The 24,644-nt window shown below is 37.8% G+C and overlaps 1 protein-coding gene across 1 annotated transcript; it reads left to right on the top strand.

Annotated features, from left to right (window-relative positions):
* The first annotated feature begins 12,338 nt into the window (after nt 1-12,338).
* LOC137745530 (ribosomal RNA-processing protein 12) lies at nt 12,339-23,707 on the top strand. Its single transcript, XM_068485492.1, has 18 exons — nt 12,339-12,916; nt 13,284-13,806; nt 14,402-14,653; nt 15,079-15,170; nt 16,019-16,229; nt 16,949-17,127; nt 17,217-17,444; nt 17,760-17,944; nt 19,004-19,097; nt 19,201-19,257; nt 19,360-19,494; nt 20,283-20,351; nt 20,599-20,715; nt 21,848-22,009; nt 22,111-22,239; nt 22,353-22,454; nt 22,717-22,796; nt 22,889-23,707. Exons 1-18 carry the CDS (start codon nt 12,401-12,403, stop codon nt 23,253-23,255), a joined length of 3,498 nt encoding a protein of 1,165 aa, XP_068341593.1. The 5' UTR covers nt 12,339-12,400; the 3' UTR covers nt 23,256-23,707.
* Nucleotides 23,708-24,644: the final 937 nt, after the last annotated feature.

The following is a 24,644-nucleotide window of genomic DNA, read 5'->3' as shown; positions in this document are numbered from 1 at the left end:
AACCACCTTGATTAACCATGGGATGTGGAAGTTTGAGGCCACGAAAGTTGACGAAAATCAATGGTGCTCCGGCCACCCTTCTCGATTTTCCGGCAAATCGGCAAAGCAATGGCCGATGCCACCACTTGGGCTTTGTAGCCCATCATCCCAGGAGCAAAACCCAACCAACCTTGACCCCGTTGGACCACCGTAGACGACGAATCGACGTCGGGAAGTTTTAGGCACCCGCCGGCTTCGTGGGCAAAATTGACCATCTTCCGTCCACTTTTGGACTTCGTGGCAGGTATGAAAGTTGCTCCACTCACTGAGATCTTCATTTCTGTGAAGTTTGAGAATTTTTGGAAATAGTTGGATTTTCCGGCGAGTCGGGGCGGCCGACCGCCACCCGCGGCGGCGCGTGGCCAGTGAGCCGCCAATGCTATTTTTAGGCTATGTCGAATGTTTTGAATTCAGTTTTGTCATTTGAATGACGTAGGTTGATCGTTGGAACCTAAATTCGTTATGATACGTTACTTGATAAAAATGTGAATCGATGATCCGACCGTTGGATCGTCACCAAAATTGGATACATTATAATACGTAATATTTAAAGATCATAGGAACTTACGGATCGGGAATCCGACTTACGGATCTTCCTGAATTGGATTTGTAAGTTAGTAAAATAAATGTTCACGGCCACTTGTTTTAGGCAATTGGCGGAGATCTGACCGTTGGATCGTAATGAAATTTTAATATGTTATTCTAGAAACATATTGTGGATCGTTGGGAGTTGTGGATTGAAAATCTGATATGCGGATCTTCCGGGTCAAGTTATACAGGGTTGTAAACTCTACCGTCGATCTTTGATCGGCGGTTGACTTGTGGTCAATGGGTATCAAACTATTTCAGAATGTCGTTGAGGTTGTGTTTTATGTGAATTGCGTATTCTACGGATAAGAGTTCTGAGATGTGATTTGATAATTGGCCACAGGGACCGATCATTCAGGACGCCTCGATGCGCGTGCTAGAGAAGTATAGCGTGGACTCCAGGTGAGTGGATCTTTTCCTTTTTATTGTGCATATTATTGAGAGTTCTATCGATACTTTTAAATTGATTAGGTATATTACCTTCATATAATTATTGTGAATGCTTGAAGTACCTATATGAACTACGAATGGCTTGATCCCTATTTAGGGTATGTAGACAGTCTAACGAGACGTTAGATGCAGCCATAAAATATTTGAGACAAAAGCCTTGCTTGGGAAATTGAGTAATGCGAAGGAAATTGGTAAAGACAAGTTTTAGTTTTGTGAATTAGTTAGTTAAATTAGAGTTAATTGGGTTGTCATGTATAATTATCCCTGAAAATAAGTAGTTTGGGAGTAGAGCGTTACTGATTGTACACTTCACACCATATTGTTTATAATTGAAAATGCTACGACATGGTTGAGTAGTAGATTGCATCATGATATATCCATATGTATATTACTTGCATATAATTATTGGGAATGCTTTCAAGTGCAAAGGTGAACTCAGGACACCCAGGTAAGTTCAGGTGAGTTTATGGTACTAGTTGAATCGATTACGTTATAGCATGACTACAGTTATGAGTTAGGCAACTTCGATACTGTCGTACTGGTTGCCATGAGTTGCACATGTTATATTGAGATGCATTGAGAGCTCATAAACCTGCACCCCGGTGTTAGTGCTCCCGCCCGTGGCCAGGGCACAGTCCTTCACGTGATGTTCACCTCCCGCACCTTATGCTCACCTTGGATCCAAGGTAGGTGCACAGTCCTGTCGTATAGACCACCTTAGGTGGTTCTGACTCGTAGGTGACCCGCGATTATTCGCCCAGTCTTCACGTGATCGTAGCACTCGAGCGTATTTATTTACACCCAGTCCTGTCGTACAGACCACTTTAGGTGGTTTCGACTCGTGTACAGGTATACTTATTGAGCTATATGCTAGCCAGGATTGATGAGATATAGATAAGTCGTACAGGTCACTATAGGTGACTCCGACTTATATGCTAGCCAGGATTGATGAGATATGGATAAGTCGTACAGGTCACTAGAGGTGACTCCGACTTATATGCTAGCCAGGATTGATGAGATATGGATAAGTCGTACAGGTCACTATAGGTGACTCCGACTTATATGCTAGCCATGATTGATGAGATACGGATAAGTTGTACATGTCATTTTAGATGACTCTGACTGATATATTACTTTGTATTGATTTAGTTCATTTGGCCTACTTATTAATGTATGGTGGATTTGATGGCAAACCGTGGTTTTGGTCATTTCTGAGTATGGTTTGGATATATGTATATATGTTGTACTGTCTTATGGAAAACGATACGGGTTTTACATTTAGGGCATTACTTTTAGAGAGGTAATAACTTTGGGAAGCTTGGTTTTATTGCTTACTCACACCTTCTGTTTGGTGCCCTCCAGGTTTTAGCTGCTGAGTTTGTATCGACAAGAATCTGTGGTGAATCTTAGTATTAATGGATATTTCTGAGGATTCTTACCCACACTACTGTACCTTACTTATGCTCTGACATCGCGTGTGAAATGAGTTCGCTCCCACTCATAGCGCACTCTGGTACTTAGACACTTTTAGATTCAAATTTATTCACTTTTTATACACTATCACATTTTATGGCTTCGTCACCTTCCAGGTGTCGGCCAGCACAGCTCGATTCAGGGTCCAAGTGGACTTTCTGGGTCGGGGTGTGTCAACCCATATATAGTTCTCAATGTCAAAAAATGTACCCCGACCTGAGTTAGGGTACATATCAAAATTTAAATTATGTGCACAAATAAAAGTTTAAAAATATGAGCACAAGAAATTAAATATATGGGTACAAATTAAAACTAAAAATAACAAGTACAGTTAAAAAATGGTTGCAAGTTCTGTAAAACAAAAGAAAAAAAAATGGTACAAATTAAAAAAAAAAAAAATATATATATATATATATATATATATATAATACAAAATTTAAGTATGCTAACATGTGAATTTATAATTATTGAAATTATGACGTGGATAAAAACCAAAAGACCTTGATAAAAAATTTATAAAAAAAAAAAAAAAAAAAAAAAAAGATTTCAATTAATGAAATAAATAAAAAAAGATAGAAACCTAATTTCTTCCTTATTTGAATACCACCCTTCATCTTAATTCATTATACTACCTGTTGTTGTTTTTATCGAAAAACTAAATTTTATTCTCCCTCCAAAAAAATTATTCTAATACGTGTGAAAAAACTTTCGGCTTCAAGACCCATATGGGAGGAAAAATCCACCCAAAAAAATAAGAACTTCTCCCACTTTTCAACATATACAAATATTAACTTGACGTCATTAAATCTGCCCCAATAACGGGCGTTAACCACGATGTAGAAAACATTTTGTAAAATTGTAGGATCCATTAATTAACTCATGCTTAAATCAAAATAAAAGGCAAAACCTAGATATGCATATAATAAAACCAAATCCTTTTATCAAAATCTTCAATGCGTAAGAGTTGACAAATCAAATTTGTTCCCAGAGTTAGAGATGAGATTGTTACCCTTGAGGCTCTCTTTGATTCATAGAACCAAGGTCATCACCTTTGAGGGAAGGCCTTTAAATCCTTGCTCTTGCTTTGTACTCCATTGCCTTCATCTTCATCAATTTTTCTTCCTTGAATTGATTCCCCAAAGCCACCAAAAGAGATGGCCTCTACGTTTTCGCACCAAAGATGACAAGGAAGATGATGAAGTGACCATGGGAAGGAGAGATGCTAGTAACTCCTCAATATGGTAGCCGACTATGGGGGGGGTGAAGGAGGAGAATGTTGGCTCTCAATCCTTCTCTTTGTTGCACAAAAGAAAGCTCTAAGGAGGATGGAGGTATAACTTAGCTTATATAGTGGACTTACATGTGGAAGCCACATACTCCTTTTAATCCTCTAGAAACCTGAAACTTACTTTAAAGGCCCAATATGACATCTTATGTTCATATAATTAATTAACTTACTTAATTAATCTCAACCTTCTCAATTAACTAACATAATTGAATTTCATCGTCTTCATTAGTCCCCTTAAACTCATTCTCAGTGTGCGATACAGATGTAGATGTATTGGGACAAACTATTAATTATATGAAGAGTTGTGTAGTTTTTAGTGGAAACTTCAAATCTTTGATAAAAATCTATTTCAATAGTTAATTAAGGGTTGATTTAATTACGAATTAGTCAAACAATCTTTGGGGACAACGACCTTGCATGAGCGATTATACTATAATTACCTTGTATTCTTGCACGTATTTTTAGTGATTTTAACCCTATTTGCGCAAGTACTAAAAATTCTATCACTAAGTATAATCCACACACTGATTTTCTTTCGGCACCAGTGAAGATAAATTCATCCTATGGCTAGACAAGCATTGCAGAAGCTCGCAAAGTAATTAGGGCTAGAGCTCAGTGAAGAGTGGGGGATTAAGCATCTATTAAATTATAGGAGGATGGTTACTGAGGAAAAGTTTTTTCAAAGTGCTCGGTCTTATACCGATAAGGATGGATTGGTCGGACACGGTGCCAAAGTTGATCTCACAACAGGAGGGCGTTAGTTGGAATTTGGACATTATAAATGAGTTATTTTGGGAAGAGGAAGCTCTCTTGATTCAAAGTATTCCCTTTAGTATACAGAAGCCACTAGATCGTTTGATTTGGCATATGGAACCGAATAGGAAATTTACAACGAATAATGCTTATTATCTTTCAAGATTCGTGGGTGAGGTGTGTGGACAAATAAGTAGCGGATCCTCAATTATTGTAGAAATCAAAATTTTATGGAATACCTTGTGGAAAGCTCAAGTACCTGAGAAAGTGTAGATTTGTGTTTGGCAGATTGCTGGAATGCTTTACCAACCTACGATAATCTGAGAAAAAAGAAAATCACCATGGACGATATGTGCATGTTTTGTAATGGAGAAAATGAAACTTAAGTGCATTTGATGCGAAATTGTCCAAGAGCGGCGTTGGTGTGGTTATCTTGTCTTTTGGGGCTATGAAGTCTGACGGACACACAAGAGATTATGATGGATTGGGTAGCTAAACTTGTAGGTGAGTTGTCAAGAGATAGTTTTGATTTATTCCTTGCACTTCTTTGGAGTATGTGGAATGAACTTTTTTTGCGGCAAGGAAAGGCACTCGAACTAACGGAACTAATTTGTTGGGCAATTAGTTGGATGAAAGAATTCCAACACTAGCATGGGAAAAATGAAAAACACAGCTGTAAAGTTTCTCAAAAATGGACGAAGCTAGGAGAAGGATGGTCAAAATGTAATTTTGATGCTGCTTGGGATGAACATATAAGTATTGATGGCGTTGGTGGGTGATTTTGTGGTGGCCTTCGCAAGAGGCCTTGGTTTTCGAAAAGGATGCGTTACTTGTGATGACAGCTCTTCAACAGGAAGGTCAAAAGGATTATTCGCCGTTTGAAAATATTCTAAATGATACTCACTCAATGATTTAGTCATTGCCTCAGTGGAAGATTGGATATAGCGGAAATGAGACTGAGTTATGTTGTGAATGAGTCTGAGTTATGATAATCCTATTCTTTGGTTTGAAGGACCTCCTGATGTAGTTGTAGATCTTCTCTTTGAGGATAGTAAATCCTAATTTGTTAAGTGTGGGACACTCTTTTTCCCTTTGACCGGGTTGAAATCTCTGGCAAGGTTTTTATCGAGGCCCACTGTATTCACCATATCCTCATTGATTGTATATATTCCTATCGTTAACGAATATCGTACCTTTTTCTCAAAAAAATTAGCGAGGGAGTGTTCAATTAAAACCTTACTAATCGATTATGAATTAAAACCATCTTCAATAAGAATCAATTATTGTTAATCCTCAGGACTTTCATAAGCCATGGGTGATACCTAGTAGTATGTCATGACTACCCAAGCTAAGAAGAAAAGATAGATAACCTCTTTAGTTGGAACTACAATGCAATATGATCCTTCTACCAATACTCCTAATCACATTATTAGGGCATGGAGCTTATGTCAAACTCTAATGTGGATTACTAAGTTAATATGATTTATAATGTATATAATTTAGGACACTCTCTTAATTATATTCAATATTATGTGCAGAGATTCCCGAATCATGCCTTAGAGTATTCTCCTTCTTTATCGAAGGTAGAGATTCCTCGGTTTGCACTTCTACCAATAAGTCTAAGACCCCGACAGTGCGTGTAATAAACCTAATTGTTATGATGCATCGTCAAATGATTAATGATATCTCCATAAGAAAACTACAGTGTCTCGATTCTAAAGACTAATTACATTATTGCGACTTTAGAGTTTCTTATTTGACATGTCGGTAAAACTTCCATATAAGAACTATCGTTCAATCGGTTTCGGTGAATTCATTTTCTATTGAGCATCTACATACTTGTTTTAGTGACGTTCGCACTAATGACTCAAGACTAGTCATTTATCTCAAGTAAGAAGACAGTATATATTAATCTTTAATGAATTGCCAATGCCAAATTGCTAATCCTACAATAAAAAACTTACAAGATATGTGTATGAGGGAGAAAGTCTCATGAATCTCACCTCTTTAGATTATAATCTCACTATTACATAATCCTTGAACATTATTATTTAAGCATATACTTTCCAAACCCCCCTTTAGCATCCATTTCCAACACAGGGCCGACCCTAAGAATTTAGGGGCCCTGTGCAAGATTTAGATAGAGGTCATTCATCTTTTTTAATACTGTATTTCTGTGTTTTTTTATTCAATTTGTAAAATTTAAATACTACAAATTAGAGCACCAAATTATAAATATTATTTGAGAGGACAAGAATGTTTCCTGTCTTGAAAGGTCTTCAATTCGAAATATGTTGCATGGTTTTTTGTGTAAAACTTATCAACTTTTTAAGTTAATAAATTTGCAAAACTTAAAAATAGTAAAATTGTTCCACAAGGACTTGAACCCGGCCATGTACAAGAAGATTGAAGGCCTACACTGGCACTAGTACAATAATTATTATTATATTGCACATTTAAGTATACAATATGTATCTGTTTACATGTAAAGAAAATTTAGGGGCCCTTCCGAATTGGGGGGCCTTGTGCGGTGGCACGTTTTCCACACCTTTAGGGCCGGCTCTGTTCTAACACTATCTTGCTAAAACCCAAATTAGCCTAAAAAACAAGGCCTTCCCTTGATGCCAACATTTCACAACTCGGGGGAGAAATGAAATCTTGGACCCTTTTTATCAAGGTTTTAAAAGATGTTAGGCGTTAGTTGGGTGCGGGCTAGGGCCGAACGCCTAAGCAGCTAAACGGGGTCTAGGTGGATGCCTAGGCGGATTTAAATAAATTCATTATATTTCATGTAAATAATGTATGTTTATACTTAAAATAGATATAATTTCATTATAAACTACAAAAAAAAAATGACATATGTATTATGAAGTATTGGAACATAATGAAAACATGGGGAACAAGCATTTAGTGTGTACTCATTTAAGTATTCAACAAGTTACTTGCAATTTATTTAAAAAAATTAAATGCAAATTGAAAGTTATCTATTTTCTGTCAAAGTGAGTTGAAACCTAGCAGGTGCCTAGGCGGTCTAGACGAGCGCCTTAGCTGGTCTAGGCGCCCTTTCTTAATTTTCAAACGGTTAGGCATTAATCGGGCAGTGGCCAGCCATCTAGCGCCTAGGCGGGGATTTTTGGAACAGTGCTTTTTATACAGGCTGCCGGTAAGAAATTTTTCAGTGTACCTGTTTAGGTTTGGGTTGAGCTTAGAGTCGTTCTCGGTCCAATAACATTCATCTAGAATCTTGTCATGGGCTGTCCAGTCAAGGTTGGCCGAATCCTATTACGAAGAAGATTGGTTTAGATAAGGGTGAGGTAATCGAACCCTAATACAACAAGGAATCTTAAAGCTAAGGATGCTTAGGATTAGGATGAATCTTGTTCGTTTAGGATCTTGGTTCAAAGTCCTGTAGAGGTTAAGATTGGGCGAAACTTAATCAGATTAGGTTGAAGAGTTCTAATCTAAGTAAATTTCTAGTTCAGCCATAAGGGGGTTCACTGCTATAAATAGAGAGGGGAGTACATCATTCAAGTCCTCTCCAAATCAAAACACAAATTGCCTTACGCAAAGTTTCCCAACAATCCTAAGATTTTTTCATTTCCCTCTTTCTTCTCATCAACATATCTTCAGTTTGGATAGACATCACTACTTCGAGACCAATTGGTTATTTATCCAAGTCTCGGTCAACAAGGATTTCCGAATCCTTGTTGGTAGAGGTTATCTCATCAGCCTTCTCGATGAAGTGAGGTGTTACCACGTTACTAGGCTCAACATATTAAAAGTCGAGTTTTATTTTATGACTGGATATTCGCAAGTACATTTAGAGTTCGGCAGTCCGACGGGCAAACCACATTTATAATCAAGACATTTATCTCTTGAGAGTATTTATGTCCGTACAATCGGGTACCAGTTCAGCGTACTTATATGCTCTCGAATATAAGTACCGTGATCGAACCCAGCGTCGACGATTTGTGAACTTCGAAGAAACTAGCAGCTTTGTCTTCAGGCTCTAGAACCCGAAAGTCGAGACGTGCTCATTCCTTGGCCGCAGTTGCAAGATCAAGAAGTCAGCAATGCTCCCAACCCTACGTCAACATATTTTACTCCCTGGCCGAACTCAGCCAACGAGTTGGCACGCCCTGAACACAACCGAATGACGTAATTAACTTATTAATTATTAGGCATATGGGCTGGGCAACGTTACCAATTGTCTTGGCCTTTGGGCGAGGCCATTAGCTCGGTGCGATCAGCGCAATAATGCCATTACTAGAGTTGGAGTGGTTGTCTTCTCGATTAAGGGAGTCGCAATAGTTACAACCTTCTTTGGATGAGGAACGAGTTTCTTTTTGGCTGCAACCATCACAACTATGTTTATTGCACGACCACCTGGAAAAGCTAAGCTTGAGTCAGAATGAAGTTTGAGTAGACGAATAGAGAAATAAAAGATATATACCTTAAGCCATTTCTTTAGATTTTGGAGCAAGAGTCTTCTTTGGTCGATTGCCAAAAGTTTCCATGAAGTTTCCTCGGTTGAAGCACCAAAGAAATCCTTGATATAAGCATCCCACCAATCGGCGAAAGTGCTGGTACTATGGGTTTTTGGAGTATTCGGTCAAACGTGGAATTTGGTACATCGTTCTTGAAATTCCTGCTTGGCTTCCTCGCATTCCCTCTACAAGGAGCTGAAGAGGCGTTCTTAGCTCAAAAGTTAGCAAGAGGTAAGGAGTGGCACTTGACGGCCTTGAAAAAAGCCCAATTGACGAGCCACGAAGTGGGGATGGTAGATTTCCCAACTAGCTCGTCGAGCATCGCAACCAAAGAAAAGGTCACGAGTTAGGGTAAACAAACCCCAAGATCGTCGAAGGTCGGCTTCCTCTGCTTCTTCCCATGCTTATGTGGGGAGTTCGATGGAAAACGAATATTTCTAGCAGCAGAAGACCAGAAATTCATCGTCTAACATATCTTCAAGGGCGAAGAAATACTTGAAGATGTCTTCGACCGAGTGAGTAGGAATGAGGCGCGATGTCAGTTGAAGGCCCATTGCTTCAGAAAAGTTAAAGCTTGGAATTTCTGGCCTTAGCGTGGAAAAGTAGACATGCAGCCAGAGTTGAAAGACCCATAATGGGCCGTTTTGGTGTAGATCGATTTTCCCAACAGAGGCCTTGGCCAAACACCGAGTGAAGTTGGCGACGATGGTCGGGCTGAGGGCCAGGACATGGTCGCTAGCCAATGCTTCAACCACTAGCATATTTTCGGCCAAACACTTGTTCGACTTGGTACAAAAGATGAATTTATTATACCAGTAAAATAAGAAGGCATTGTGCTCTCATTTCTTGAGATTCTTCTCCTCCAAGCTAGCAAAGTGGCTGATTAATGTGCTGTAGTTGAAGAAATTTTTGTGCAGTATGTGCACATTTTCTTTTAACTCATCCTGATCTTTCTTTATCAAAACTTCAACGGCATGCTCGTCGAAGATTGTTTTCAGATCTAGGTCGAATTGATACCGAGAAATAGTGGTATCAATTGGGAGACCAGAGGGAAAAATGCCGAGTAGGGCTGTGACATCCAGCACGGTTGGACCGATAAGGCCAAAAAGAAGAACCATAGTATTAGTGGTCGAACACCAGAAGCTCAGGGCGGCTATCAGGAGCTCTCGGTCCATGTTGATCTTAAGGGTCGAAAGTTTGATGGCGTTGAAGATGCTGAGGGATGTCCATTCCCTACCGAAGAATTTTTCCATTCGTTTGACCCAAGTCGTCCAGGTTGTAGGAGTCGAGGGCCAGGCTCCTTGATGTTTGGCCGATTCCCACTTCGACCAATCATATCCTTGGAATGTTTTAGGCAGTGGGCCTTCAGCATTTCGGTGATGATTTTTGGGGCGTTATCCTTGAAGAGTGGTCCCAAAATCTGGTGAGAGGCGTTTGAATCACCCTTAAATCGGAGGGTTTTGATAACGTTTCAATTGATGAAGTCTTGGCATTTGTTGCATTCCTCGGTGAGCTTGGTAATGAAAGTATTGAAGGCCATTGATGAAGGTTTTAAGGTTTTTTTTCCGGGTTTTGAAGTTTGGGTTCTTTTTTTTGGGCTAAGAGCAAAATGGCAAGAATTTAAGAAAGTTGAAAGCATGAGAATTCACATGAAGCTAGGCAAAGTATTTATAGGCAATTGGAGGAGAAGATCAACATTTTAGGTTTAAGAGATGAAGGGTAAATCCGATCGGAGAATTTTATAATCATAACAGATCTTTTGAAAATCCAGGTGAAGAAGCCGAAAAGCACGCAAATTAAGGTTACACGATTGTGTGTAATGGTAAAGCTTATGACTAAGAGATGTTTAGGTGTTTGCACGCCTTGAACATGGGGGTACGAACAATTGAAGATGGACAGTCATAATGAGGAGATGCCACATGGTTTATTTTGTAGCGTTTTGAGAAAACTGACACGGGTGAGAAATCGCGTTTAATAAATGCGTCTGGGTGGTTGGAGTATTTGAGGCTTGCAATTTTCTCTGGTTTTCTCTAGAATGAATATGCTAAGGGTTTATTCTTTGGCAATAGATCACTTCTTCAACGTCGAAGCCCGGCCAGGAATTATAAGCCGAAGACCTCAGAAGCGAGGGGGCAATGTTTGGGCCCAAAATAATATTTTGGGCTAAACTTAAAGTCGTTTTCGATCCAATAACATTCATCTAGAATCTTGTCATGGGCTATCCAGTCAAGGTTGGCCGAATCTTATTACGAAGAGGATTGGTTTAGATAAGGGTGAGGTAGTTGAACCCTAGTACAAGGAGTCTTAAAGCTAAGGATGCTTAGAATTAGGGGATGAATCTGGTTCGTTTACGAGCTTGGTTCAAAGTCATGTTGGGGTTAAGATTGGCCAAAACTTAATTAAATTGGGCTGAGGAGTTCTAATCCAAGTAAATTTCTAGTTCGGCCATAAGGGGGTTCATTACTATAAATAAAGAGGGGAGTGCATCATTCAAAGCCTCTCCAAATCAACACACAAATTGCCATGCGCAAAGCTTCTCAACAACCTTTTTTTCTTGTCCCCCTTTTTTTCGCCAACACATCTTTAGTTTGCATAGACAGCATTGTGTCCGTACAGTTTGGTACCAATTCAACGTACTTATATTCTCACGAATATAATTACCGAGACCAAACTCGGCGCCGACGATTTTTGAACTTCGAAGAAACTAGCAGCCTTGTCTTCAGGCTTTAGAACCCGAAAGCCGAGACGTGTTCCGTCCTTGGCTGCAATCACAAGATCAAGAAGTCAGCAGTGCGCCCAACGCCACGTCAACATATTTTACTCCCCGGTCAAACTCACCCGACGAGTTGGCATGCCCCACACACAACCGAAAGACGTGGTTAGCTTATTAATTACTCGGCGTGTGTACCACGTAGACTTGATAGTTTTTAGGATCAACAATACCCAAAAGAATATATCTTATCATCACTTATATTATGACATATAATAAACTTATATTCCAACCACATGAAAAAATCTCTTTGCCATCCAACCAAAATCATCAGGAATCACAACACCAATAACCTTCAACTTGTCAAATATGAAAGTTATTATCCTATCCGGTTCTTCCTTCAAAATGCCTTTTTGTCGTTGAATTTCGATTTCCCGAGCGAATTGGGCTAGTATTCAAACCTAGAAATTGCTGTAGGCCCAAGCCCAAGCATCCATTTGAAACCCAAACAGGTCTTTTCAAACCCAACCTACCCAACCCAAAACCGAACCCCCTAAAACCCTCCCGTCCTCTTCCGCAACCCCGCAAAACCCTCCGAAACCAAAAACCACCATGGACGAAGACCACCACGACGACCTAGACGCCGTCGAGCCATTCAACGATGTCGCAGACATCTGCCAACAGCTCATGGACCGCTACAAAAAGTCCTCGGCTCCCCAGCACCGCCACCTCCTCGCCACCGCGGCTGCTATGCGCGCCATCCTCGCCGCCGAGTCCCTCCCCCTCACTCCACCTGCCTATTTCGCTGCCACCATCTCCTCCATCGACGACATGTCTTCCTCCGCGTCCCAGATCCTAGAACCCACTGCCACAGCGGCGCTGTTGTCGTTCTTGGCCATGGTGCTCCCGTTGGTGCCTCCGGGGAGCGTCTCGTCGGGCAAGGCGGGCGAGGCTGTGTCGATGCTGATGGGACTTCTGAAGAGAGAGGAGGAGCTATCCATGCCCGCTGTGAGGGCTTTGGTAAAGTGCTTGGGGGTTTTGGTAGGGTTTTGTAATTTGGAGGATTGGGGATCCATCAAATTGGGATTGGAGACGTTGCTCAAGTTTTCCGTCGATCGGCGGCCCAAGGTAGGGTATTTGCTACAATTTTCTTCCTTGTTAAATTATTTATTTACTACATATACTTAGCATAAGTGGGTATAAAATCTGTAGACTTGGTGTCAGCTGCATAAGGAAGTATGAGCTTTGTGCATAATGGCTTGGTAGTGTTAACTTCTATAGGGAAACTTCGAAAATTGTTACCAATTTACGTGTAATTGATCCCAATATGAAGTCATTTCAAGTAATTTATATTTAATCTTTTATATTTTTTTGGAATTATTGAAGAATGCGGGCCTTGGTGTAGTGTTACCGTTGTAATTTGGAGGGAATGAAACAAAAACAGCCTTTCCACAAGGCGGGAACACTAAGTATGTGGTTAATTTTCTTTTTGCAGGTCCGGAAATGTTCTCAAGACTGTCTCGGGAACGTTTTTAAGTCGCTCCAGTCCCGCACTGTTATCAAGGAGGTTAGCAAGTTGATACTGTCTAAGCTCAAAGGATACATGCCTTTGGCAGTTGAATTAAGTGCTTCACAGACATCAGATGGACCTAAACATCTAGAGGTCCTTCACATGCTAAATGTGGTGAAACTTACCATTCCCTTTCTGTCAAAGAAAGTCGGTTCAAAACTTCTTTCAGAAATAAATGAGCTTGTTGTTCCACGGTTCTCAACACTCACAAGGCATGTACTCCAAATTATTGAAACATTGTTTGAGAGCTCAAGAGCTAATGCCATTATTTCTGAAACGGAGGCGACTATAGCTTCTCTTGCTTCATACGTGTCTTTGGGAGATGAGGTTCCCTCGGACACTGTCATGTTGGCAGCAACCTTGTTAAAATCTTCTTTGTTTATACTTCATGCTGGAGAATTGACATCGTGGATTAATAGTCTTGCTCTAGTTTGTAGTTCTGTGGCAGGTATGTGTCTTTATTGTATTTATTATTTCAAGGCTTCTTGATGCTACTTTATTAAACTCGACATCTAGCCAATTTATTGTAGTCTCTAGCAAGTCTTGTTTCAGTTGAAATATAGAAGGCGTTCTTCTCATGGTGCTTAGAAATTGACTATCTCATCATTCTACTCAATATCATATTTCTTTACGATAGCCTGACATGGTTGGTGGTGATTCTTTTCCCTAAGATATTGTCACTGATTATCCTGGCATGTTTCAGTGCCATACATGAAGCTTTTGCACTTTTCTTTTCTGACTTGTTTATATTCGCAAGTTTGCTAGATGTTAAATGCTCTTAATTGTTTAGTTGACGTAAAACGTTTGATTTCGGTGCCATACTATCCCGATGGGTATAAGAAACGCATAACTGTAGATGAACTTTCTCAGCATGTGTAACCATGTATATGTCATCTCTCTATAAATTTGTTACCAAAGATATATTATTCTTCTTGTTTGCTTTAATAGTTTATGTTGCTAATAGTAGTCATGTTATGAACTTGTGAAAAATGTTGATCTAGCTTGTAGTGGTTCTCTAATACATATCGTCTTAACTCATCTAGGTCTTCTGACTTCTGAGGCTAGCACTGCATCACATGCTTCAGATATTCTTAAAGAGCTGATAAGTCAATTTGTGGATCAAAAAAGTCTGCTGGTGGGTGAAAGCCAACCTTCTGATGATGAAGCACACAAGACTATGAAAGCAAGTGTACTAATATCAATCTGTACTGCTTTTGAGGATGCCCTTAGCACTTGTAAAGGAGTGCCAAATGAGCATCTTTTGGGGGTTATATCGGCATTGTTCCTCAAGCTCGGTATGGATAAATTGGTCATTTGCAAGATTTCTTTTGACAAAAGAGTTATAGAACTACTGCATAGCCAAATTATTATTATTTCTTTTATTCTTTTGGTTGAATGCTACACTCATATGCTTTGCTAACTTTTGAGTTAGTTATTGTAGTTCATTGTTGAAAACGCATTGCATTTGTTGATAGTATTTGTTTTATGTAATTTTTAATTTTGCAGTTTAGTCAACTAATTTCATGGCCTTGCACACTCTTTTGGTATTTCACAATTGTTTGTCAATTAATTGTTATGGTTGTGTCATTCCATTTCTGGAACTAAACAATTTAAATTTTTTGTTCTCCAATTGGTTGGAAGTGCTGTCACTAATTTACATCTTACGTTGTTCGTTCTTGTAAGTTAATTTTTAATAGTTACTTTGGATTTTTGGTTATAGGAGGAATCTCCTATGTCTATATGAGAAGTATTCTTCTCAACCTTGCCAACTCAATGACCCTTGCTAGTGGGGACAAATCTAACACCGATCATGTAAGTCTGAATGGAATATTTAACATTTGTAATAATGATAGGAAATTGGTGCAAACTGCCAATTCTTATCTATAGTTTGTCATCTTTCTCATTTGTGTTTTCTTATACTTTTATTATAAATTTGAGCAATTCCGAATTCTATTGAATCCCATAATCTGTTGCTTGTTAGTCCTGGATCCAACTTTCCATTTCATGTTCATTTCAAGTGTAGTCATGTGTAGTGGGTTCTGAAAATATTCATTCATTGTTTTTCGGGGTAAAGCCCCCCATTCCCCCCCACAAACACACACACAAGAATTATATGTTCGTACTGAAGTGCTAAAAAATGCATGTATTCCTTGCTATAAAATGCACCGGAAATAAAAAAGTAAGCATTAGCTCAAAATTTTGATAAAATCAGAGTATTAGTTGATGAAATGATTATTCGATACTTCGACTACTGTTTTTAGTTTGGTTTGGTTTGTGGTAATTTTATATTAGACTTGCAATTTTAGCTTCTGTTCCAGTGGCCAGATATCTTTACACACTCTTGCACACATTTGATTACCAACTATATGGCCTGTATTTAAGGATTCGTTGTTTTACTTGTCCTCTCAATACTTGGAAATTTATTTATAAAAAATAATTGATCTTCATCAATGGCCTATTTTAAGAATTTGTTTTTAGCCATTAGATTCAATACAGACAACTGAAGTCCTAAAATGGGTGAGATGATTGCACCTCATGGAGTTAACTATATTTGTTCTATCAGGTTGAGAAACAAATCCATGTTTGAGGATGTTGTAACATAATCTGTGTTTGTAATGGTGGCAATTTAAAAATGATTGATATCTCTTTTATCATTGCAGCTTCAGAAGTGTATTGGAACTGCTGTAATTGCAATTGGACCTGAGAGGATACTTGAACTTGTTCCTATATCTCTCAATGCTAGCGACTTCACCTGTTCAAACATTTGGTTGGTACCTATTTTGAAAGATTATGTTGTTGGAGCATCACTTGGTTACTATATGGAGCATATTATGCCTCTTGCAAAATCCTTTTGTCGGGCCAGTGGTAAAGGTATTTTCTTCAGACTATTCATATATGAGACAAAATTAACTGGTAAACTTGCATATTTGGATGTGTTTGCAGCTGTAATGCTTTAACAGGGTTTAGTTTTATCATTCCAAGTCTTTATCTTTTCAGCCTCTTTTTTGGCATAAATATCTTTTTTCTCTTTGAATGATGTTCATACAAACACATAAAAATTGCAAAACCTCGCTCGTGACATACAATTCAATTTAAAGCCTAGCCATTCAACTCATTAGAAGAGACATCCAAATCACTTGAGAATAAAAAGACATAACATGAAAATACTAGTGATCCTGCTTGCTGGTTCTTTTGTTTTTGTTTTTATCGTTTTTAGGTTGGAAACCAGACAATTTTATGAAACAAAACCATACAAGACATTGTGAACTAGAAGTCTCTCTAGAGTTTACTCGAACCGTACAAGAACAGGGATCATTTTATTTCTAGTGTTGAAGCTTTCTTCAAAATATGTTTAATATTTGTCACGACTCACGACCTCTCCATGAGTTGAGCTTTTTCCCTTTTTGGGTATGATTTTCTTACTATGGGTACAAGTTCAATGAAGTGAGGAATTAATTTGTCACAAACCCTTTTCTTTTCTTTGTTTTTTTTCTTTTTTACTTTTCGATGGTTTCCATAAAGTAATATACCATTTCACATAAGTCACCCATTTCTGGACATTACATTCTCTTTTGCTCCTCCTTTTCCAGTTAAAAAGTCAATAACCAGTCAAGATCTACAAGCTCATGCACGTGATCTGTTGGGATTGCTGCCTGCTTTCTGTAATCTTCCAACTGATATATGCCAAAAATTTCGACCGTTGGCTGAGATTTTAGTAACATTTCTTCAGGACTCCTTAATGCATGAAAATATTGCAGTTGCCTTGCAGGTGATGTTTCCTTCATAATAATTAGAATTCATATGGTTCACTTGAAGTTTATTTATTTATTCACCTTCTTATTATATTTTGATGTCCAGGTTCTTGTGAATCAGAACAAAAGTGTACTTGACCAAAAAGATGGTGCTGGTGACACGAAGTCCTATGCAGTAGACAAATCTTTGTTAGAGTTCGGCAACTTACCCAATTATTCAAAGAAAACTGCTACCAGAAACATTAAGGCTTTGACATCTTGTTCTTCTGAGCTGCTTATTGCTCTAACAGACTTATTTCTTTATTCACCCCCTGAGAAGCGTTTATATCTAAAGGTTCTCCATTCATCCCTTGTTTAAACTTCATAAATTAGCCAGAAATTGTTAGCATGTTTCAAACCAACTTAGATTTAGGTGGTTTGTTTTTATTATGAGGAACACTAATGCCTTCAATTAGGTGAAATGCTTTGAACAACTAGGTTTGGTTCACTGTCCTCAATTTTGTGATATGCTATGTTAATTCAGAAACTTTGGACAAGTATTGACAAACCTGTATGAAACGGTCATCTTATGTATATTATTTTTCTCCATGCTGACTCAAATAATCTTTCTCCATGTTGACTCGACTTAGTTGTATTCTAATTTTTCCAGGATGCCATAGGATGCTTGGCTTCAGTAACTGATTCTTCCAATGCCAAGAAGATTTTTATATCATTGCTTGAGAAGTTCCAGTTCAAAGATAGTAGGCATGAGCTTGGAAAGTTGGAGAGTCAGACTGATGCATCAGCTGGTGAGGAAGAACAAAACCTAAGTACTAGAGAGAAAGATGCTCTGCGGTAAGCTAGGGACTCCTGTTTCACGTTATATAAAAGTGGAGAAAGTTTACATACATAAGTGTGGTATGTCTGTTTGAATTGTGATTCTCTAAATAGCAAGCTCAGTGTGCATTGTTTCATTTTAAGGACATGCCCTCGTATTAAATTTTTAAAATGAGTCTTACATCTGTTCAAGAGCATGATGACCTTGTTTTGCTTTCATTTTGATTTTATTGGGTTTGCATCCTAGTGTTTTAGTTTCATGTACACATTTTGAACTCTCTCCTGGTTAGATGTTTAAATTTTTAATGAGGTTCTTTTAGATAACAGCACTGGCTAGCTATCATAAAAAAAATGGCATTGGCTAGATGAAGTCTCAAGCCATCCTTCTTCTGAATGTCCTTACAGCTATTGGGCTTTTTCTTCTTTTTCTTTTGAGGTCAAATAATTTTTATTTATTTTTTAAATTGGGGTTCAATCAATCAACATTTTGTGTGTTAGGAGTAGGTAAATGGGTGCAAGAAAGGATTGATGATGCCTTGGAGATGGAAGTGGAAGTGGTGTGGGAGAAGGTCGAGTGTTGGGCAGCTCTTATGCCTCATGATTAACTAGAGTGTCTTAAGATAGATGTAGATTTTTCAATTAATGTTTTTCTTGTCTGCTCATGGTGGATTACTTGTCTACTTGTGTGTTCAGGTTTATTGTTTGAAATACAGTTTCTAATTTTCAGAAAAAAGGACACATTTTGTTGCGGGTGATTTTTCTTAAATGAGCAGCATCGACTTTAATTTTCTTTTCTATTATCTTTAGTTCCAAATTAGAAGTTCTCCTTGAAAAGCACTTCCACTGGATACCATGTAAATTTCTGCGGCAATTTCTGGAATGCTTGAATTAGGAGTGTTATGACAAACGTGGAGTCTTTGCAAATGTTAAGATGTCTAAAGGAGCTTTGATAACTATTTTTTGAGGGAACTATGATGACCATTTCTTTCTCGTGATAATTGTATTGATGATATCATCAAATTGTTTTTATTTTATTTTATTTTTGTAAATATCTAAATTTGTTTTGTATTCCTACAGATGCGTGATGATGGAATTAGCATCTTCTTTTGTTAAAGGAGCCAATGAGGATCTTATTGATCTAATATATGCCTTTGCTAAAGATACTTTACTGGTAAAGTTGATTTTTAACGTTTCATGACATGTTTTTGATTCATACATTGTATTGGAACTGTTCCTTTTTTATTTCTAAAGTTCTAACTTAATTTTGTGTTTAGAATGATGATGAGATCGCCATTCATGAAGCATACCATACTTTGAGCAGAATTCTAGAGGTATGCATTCTCATCTTTGTTAAATTTTTCATAGGTAATGCTCTTGCCGTGCTATGTTCATGGCTGAAGTTCCTTATCCCTGTTTGTATTGACCTAATGCAGGAGCATGATTGGTTCTGTTCTTCTCGGTTTGCTGAATTGATTGATCTGCTACTTGGTTTGAGATCTCCTGTTGATATCATATCTCTAAGGAGTCGCTTTGCTAGTTTCCAGACTTTAATGATTCATACTTTGAAGGTCAGATTTATCTGTGATTCTGTTTAAGAATGTCATTCATATCTATCATTTAGAAATATTGAAATTGTGCCGTTGTCTTGATAGAGTAATAGAAGGCTTGATTTGTTTCAGAGATGTTTGTTATGTTGTACGTGCACACATGCAGCTTTCTGTGCATTAGAGAAATATAGATATATAGAGGGTATTATTTATTAGTATCAATTGAGCCGGAGGTTTGCTTTCGATGGGTTATGGGTGTCCACTTGTCGAGGTTGAGAGTATTCTTTAGAAGGCAGGGAAAGATGACATGGAAGCAATACCGTTCAGTGATACTATTCGTGTGGAGTGGAAAATTGTTAAGCAAGCCTATGAGTTTTGTCATTTTACATCAAAGAACTTTGCATCACTTCCTTGAGTGTCCGAGGTCTAAAACTCTGTGTTACAAGCTATGGTCGTATCTTGGTAATAAACTTGTTTGTATTTTGATAATAAACATGTATGTATCTTGGTAACCAAGCGTGTGAGCCCATGACTTTTGTCATTTTAAATCAAAGAACTTGGCATCAATTTCTTGAGTATCCGATGTCTTAAGCTTTTTTACCAGCTATAGTTGTATATGTATAATCATTTCTTATTTGTTCATTTCTTCAAAATAAAAGTTTCTCAATACCTTACTTTTGTCAGCATCCTATAGTTATTCTGTGTAAACATGTATTCTTTTTCTGCCATACATGTGCAACTGTGAGAGTTTTTGTGGGATTAATGGTCAATTGAATATTTTGTTTAACCCTTGTAATTGATTTTTGCAGATAGACTCAGAGGTAGAAAATTCAAAGTCGTTTCTTATTCTCAATGAGATCATACTCAAGTTAAAAGATGTAAGAACTACGTGTAGAATAGTGATGATTTGCTTAACGTTGTGACGTATCCTTTTGTTATTACTCTTGTTGTGTAGTTCCATCTTATTGAGGTTGCCTAGCTTACTCTCTATGAGTTTTTGAGTCTGACTTGGAATATGAGCCTTTTGAATCTTCTGTATTTGATTTTGAGTCTAATTATCAGGCACAGCTTCTGAATATGAGACAATGGATCTGTTAATAATTTTTAGTGTTTCTTGATTCGTAGGCCAAGGATGAAGCAGTCAGGGAGGCAGCTTACGATGTACTCCTCAAAATAAGTGTTAGCTTGAGAGATCCATCGTTTGTCAGATCAGATGGACCTTACCAGAAATTAATTAATATGGTAAGGGGTTCACTTATCCCAGTTCAAGTTCTTGACAAGTAATCTAGTGCATGCTGGTTCATCGTTTATGTGACCGGTATGGTAGTTCTGTACTCTACTCAAATGATTGGTATAGAAGTGAGACGGAGGAATACGAAACTCCAAGGCTATGATTGGGTCAGGAACTTTTAAGTCCCAAGGGATTTAGGTCAAGTGAGGAAGACAGAGACTACAAAGGGTGATCACAAATGCACTTCTGACCATCACAAAGGCATGTATGAGGGATTTGTAAATGACTCCTTCCATGTAGTCATTTGCAAATCTCTTTTCTCATGCTTTTTTTAATGCTTATGAAGTGCATTTCTGAATCCCCATATCTAACATGTTGTAATCCATTCAATGCTAACTTGGTCTCATGGTTCGAAGTCCCTCAACCAAACATAGTCTAAGGTCTCTCCATTTTGAAGAGTGATTTGTTTTAGTTATTAGGGGCCGAGGTCCAAAACAATTACTTAGTAGTCGTTTTAGATATAAAAATTTATTTATTATTATATTGTTAAATTGCTTGACTAGATTACATTCATATGTATATATCTGAATTATTCTTGATTATGTTTCTGAGGTTTTGTGGTTGAGTGGCTCTGGTTGTCTGTGATGGTCTTCTTGACCACTCCTCTGTTCTTCCCTCTTTCGGGTTTTAATATAATCGTTACTTTCTCAAAAGACAAGCTGAACATGATCAACATTCTTGCCCCAGCTTTAGGTGAGTGTTGGAAATAGAAATATATTATGATTAGGACTCCCATAATGCTTGGTTTCCTGATTTGATCATAAATTGGTTTCCTCCTGTTGCGTTTATACTCTATTAACCTATTTTACTATTTAGGCAGTGGAAATGGATTCTTGCTTCTTCTATTTTCTTCTTCTATTTTCTCAAAGAAGAAGCAAGATATGAGTAAAATGTTGCATCAAATTGAAACCTCTTTCGTTTCTTGTTCCCTTTAGTTTCTCGTTCGTTATACAAGTAATATTACTAATATGTAGCAAATTGAAATTAGCTTGCTCCATGCTTTGCATGCTTACCTGCGTTATGCTCTTGTTGGATGAGCTTTTTCTGCTTATGTTTATCGACTGATTATTTTATAATATTCAGATAATGGGCTATCTTACCGGTGCATCACCGCACATAAAGAGTGGAGCAGTGTCTGTGCTATCAGTGCTGGTGTATAAAGATACAGATATTTGTCTTTCAATGCCCGATCTTGTTCCCTCTATTTTATCTTTGTTGCAAGGGAAAGCTTTAGAAGTTATAAAAGTGAGTGTCATTACTTCTGATCACAATTAGTGTTTTTTCGTCTATTGAGTGTTTTTGCTGGGCCTGAAATGCTAATGAGTTTGTTCCTACACATTTAACAGGCTGTTTTGGGCTTTGTAAAAGTACTAGTATCCTGTTTAGAGACTAGACCTCTGCAACGGCTTCTTCCTGATATTGTCAATGCAGTTCTCCCATGGTCACCTGTTTCGAGACATCATTTCAGATCAAAGGCATGTACAGATTTAGCAATAATGCTTTTAGTGCCTGGACAAATGCACTCACATATTTATGTTTGGAAATATTTTTACTTTTGGCACCTTAATCAGCACCATTTTACCTACAGGTTACAGTCATAATGGAGATTTTGTTAAGGAAGTGCGGTACTGCATCAGTTCAGTTTGCTACACCTGATAAATACAAGGGTTTCCTGAAGGGTATTGTGGAGGTAATTTCTTTAGTTTCCATGTATTAAACGGATTTGGTGGTTAAGTTTGGGGTACTCATGCTGGAACAATTCCTGCAAGAATTGAGCTTCGTATTACATGATCTGGAATTCTTTCCTATTACTCCGTCAATTTTGACGTTGTAAATTTCAGAGAGAAAATATGAATATATTTGTGTGTGTGGGTGTATACATACATACGTATACACACATATTTAGTTGAACCAAATAAGAAATTGATTTTACAATGCAAATCTTACTGCAGAGCCGCCATAACAAGAAATCTTCCAAGGAAGTTGCAACAACCGATATAGACACGGGTCATGCAGACACTACAACCAACAGGTCTGATATTTTTGTACAATTTGTTTTACTGTCCAATACACTAACTGTATGTAGTTTACATCTACTCATTTCTCTTGAACTCTTTTTAATAGGACGGAGGATAAAAAGCGCAAGAGATTTGGTAAGCCACATGAAAAGAAAGGATCAATGGAACATAGAGAGATGAAAAGGTTGAAGAGACACATTCCTAACAACCAGAGAACCAACGAGCATCATACTTCTGGCGGTGATGGATTCAAGCGGACTAATAAAGGTAGGCAATCTGATGGAGTAAAATCAAATAAAGACCAGTCAGAAAGAAGTGGAAAGACAAATAAAGAGAAATATAGTAAAGGTCCCGCAAGTGGCTTCAAGAGGAAGATGGATAGCACAAATACGAGGAAGGATGCAGCTGCGATGCCTAGACCTCACACTTCATCCAAATCATTCAAACACAAGAAGGTTGGGAGAAAAAACTAGATAGTTCAGTAGGGATTTCCTCGATATGGGATTGCAGCTGCATATGTGGAGCGTAAAAAAACCTGCACCGTCCTGCCCCGTAACATTACCCATGAGTTTCTTCTTCACATGGAGCTTGCAGTTTAAAGATATGGCAATGTGGCATCTTGCTCTCCATCTAGGGCCCGAGTCTCGCTAGGATTGGCTTTCGTACTTCCGATTCTTTCGGAGAAGCCTGAAGCAAATGCCTAAGCTGATTCTTGCTATATTTGGGTCTAGGGATTTTGGCTTGACGGCTTTTATATACCCATTTTTTGTTTCCCCTACATGTATTTTGTGTTTGATATGTTTGTTTAAATTATATATTTGGTGGCATACACCGTGACATTTTATTTATGTTTTCTTGTGATCTTGTAGCTATTTTGTAGAAGAGGCAACTTGATAAAGAAGAAAAGATGGATTGTTAAAGTGGATTTCTGATTTAATTATAAATCTCTCATTTGAGGTTGTTTCACTTTTGCCCTCAAATTTTAATTTTTTTCGTTCCAAGTCGTTACTTCGGTCTCTTTTTTAAGTTGAAACAAAACTATTGTTTATCCGTTTTAGGAGGACAAGGTAAGGGTAATTACCGTCTGAAAAGTAATTGTCTTTGGGCAACTCCTTCACTCGTTAGGTTTGGGAAAGGGAAAGGGCGATTACTATTTATATATACATTATTATGTTATGCCTTGTAAGTGTGAACTATGTAAGTTTGTTTTTTTGAAAATTAAACTCCATGTTTAACTCTGATAGTTTAATTTCAAATACAAAGCAAAATATAATGTTGCAACAATCATAGTTAACTAAACATAAAAGGCGAATGAAGAAGATGGTTGGATAACTTTTCCTAACCTTTATCTTTTTATTCCCATTTATTTTCTTATGTTTGTTTTCCATATTTAACGATTGAATTAATCCTTGCCATTTGATTTTTTTTTTATTTTTTATTATTGATTTTGACTTTTTAGGTCATCAGGTCGTTGAAAATCCAACAACTATTGTGTCGCCATGTTAGGCAGCCATTGCAATTTTTTTTTTATTATTTGTCGCCATCAAGGTTTTTTTTTTTATATTTTCTTTAACATGAAATTACTAATATGGCCACCAAGGTATTTTTTTTCTTTGACAAACGGCAATGTTAGTGTGTTAAATTATTAGTTGTTAGGGGGAGGGCGATCAATGGGGACGAACCCACACCAAAGTGCATAAGCATGATTACTTCTGGCAAAGTAGTAAAGCGCCATCTACAACCATCAAAGTATTCGATAACAAACAAAATAAGAAATTTGTTGTGAAATTGAGGATGTAAGCAGTGGAGGCCACATTAGTACTATCTATCATTATCTGAAATAATAGGAGTACAAAAATATC

Source organism: Pyrus communis, chromosome 9, assembly GCF_963583255.1.
Source record: "Pyrus communis chromosome 9, drPyrComm1.1, whole genome shotgun sequence".
Taxonomy (NCBI): domain Eukaryota; kingdom Viridiplantae; phylum Streptophyta; class Magnoliopsida; order Rosales; family Rosaceae; genus Pyrus; species Pyrus communis.
The sequence above is the reverse complement of the archived record's forward strand: the minus strand, read 5'-3'. Positions and strand labels throughout refer to the sequence as shown.

What these genes read in the sequence shown, in the direction of transcription:
- LOC137745530 (XM_068485492.1), top strand. Translation starts at nt 12,401, where the DNA reads ATGGACGAAGACCACCACGACGACCTAGACGCCGTCGAGCCATTCAAC. An exon ending in TAATGATTCATACTTTGAAG is followed by an intron (nt 19,495 to 20,282) that starts GTCAGATTTATC and finishes TGATTTTTGCAG; the next exon opens with ATAGACTCAGAGGTAGAAAA. An exon ending in TCCTGAAGGGTATTGTGGAG is followed by an intron (nt 22,455 to 22,716) that starts GTAATTTCTTTA and finishes ATCTTACTGCAG; the next exon opens with AGCCGCCATAACAAGAAATC.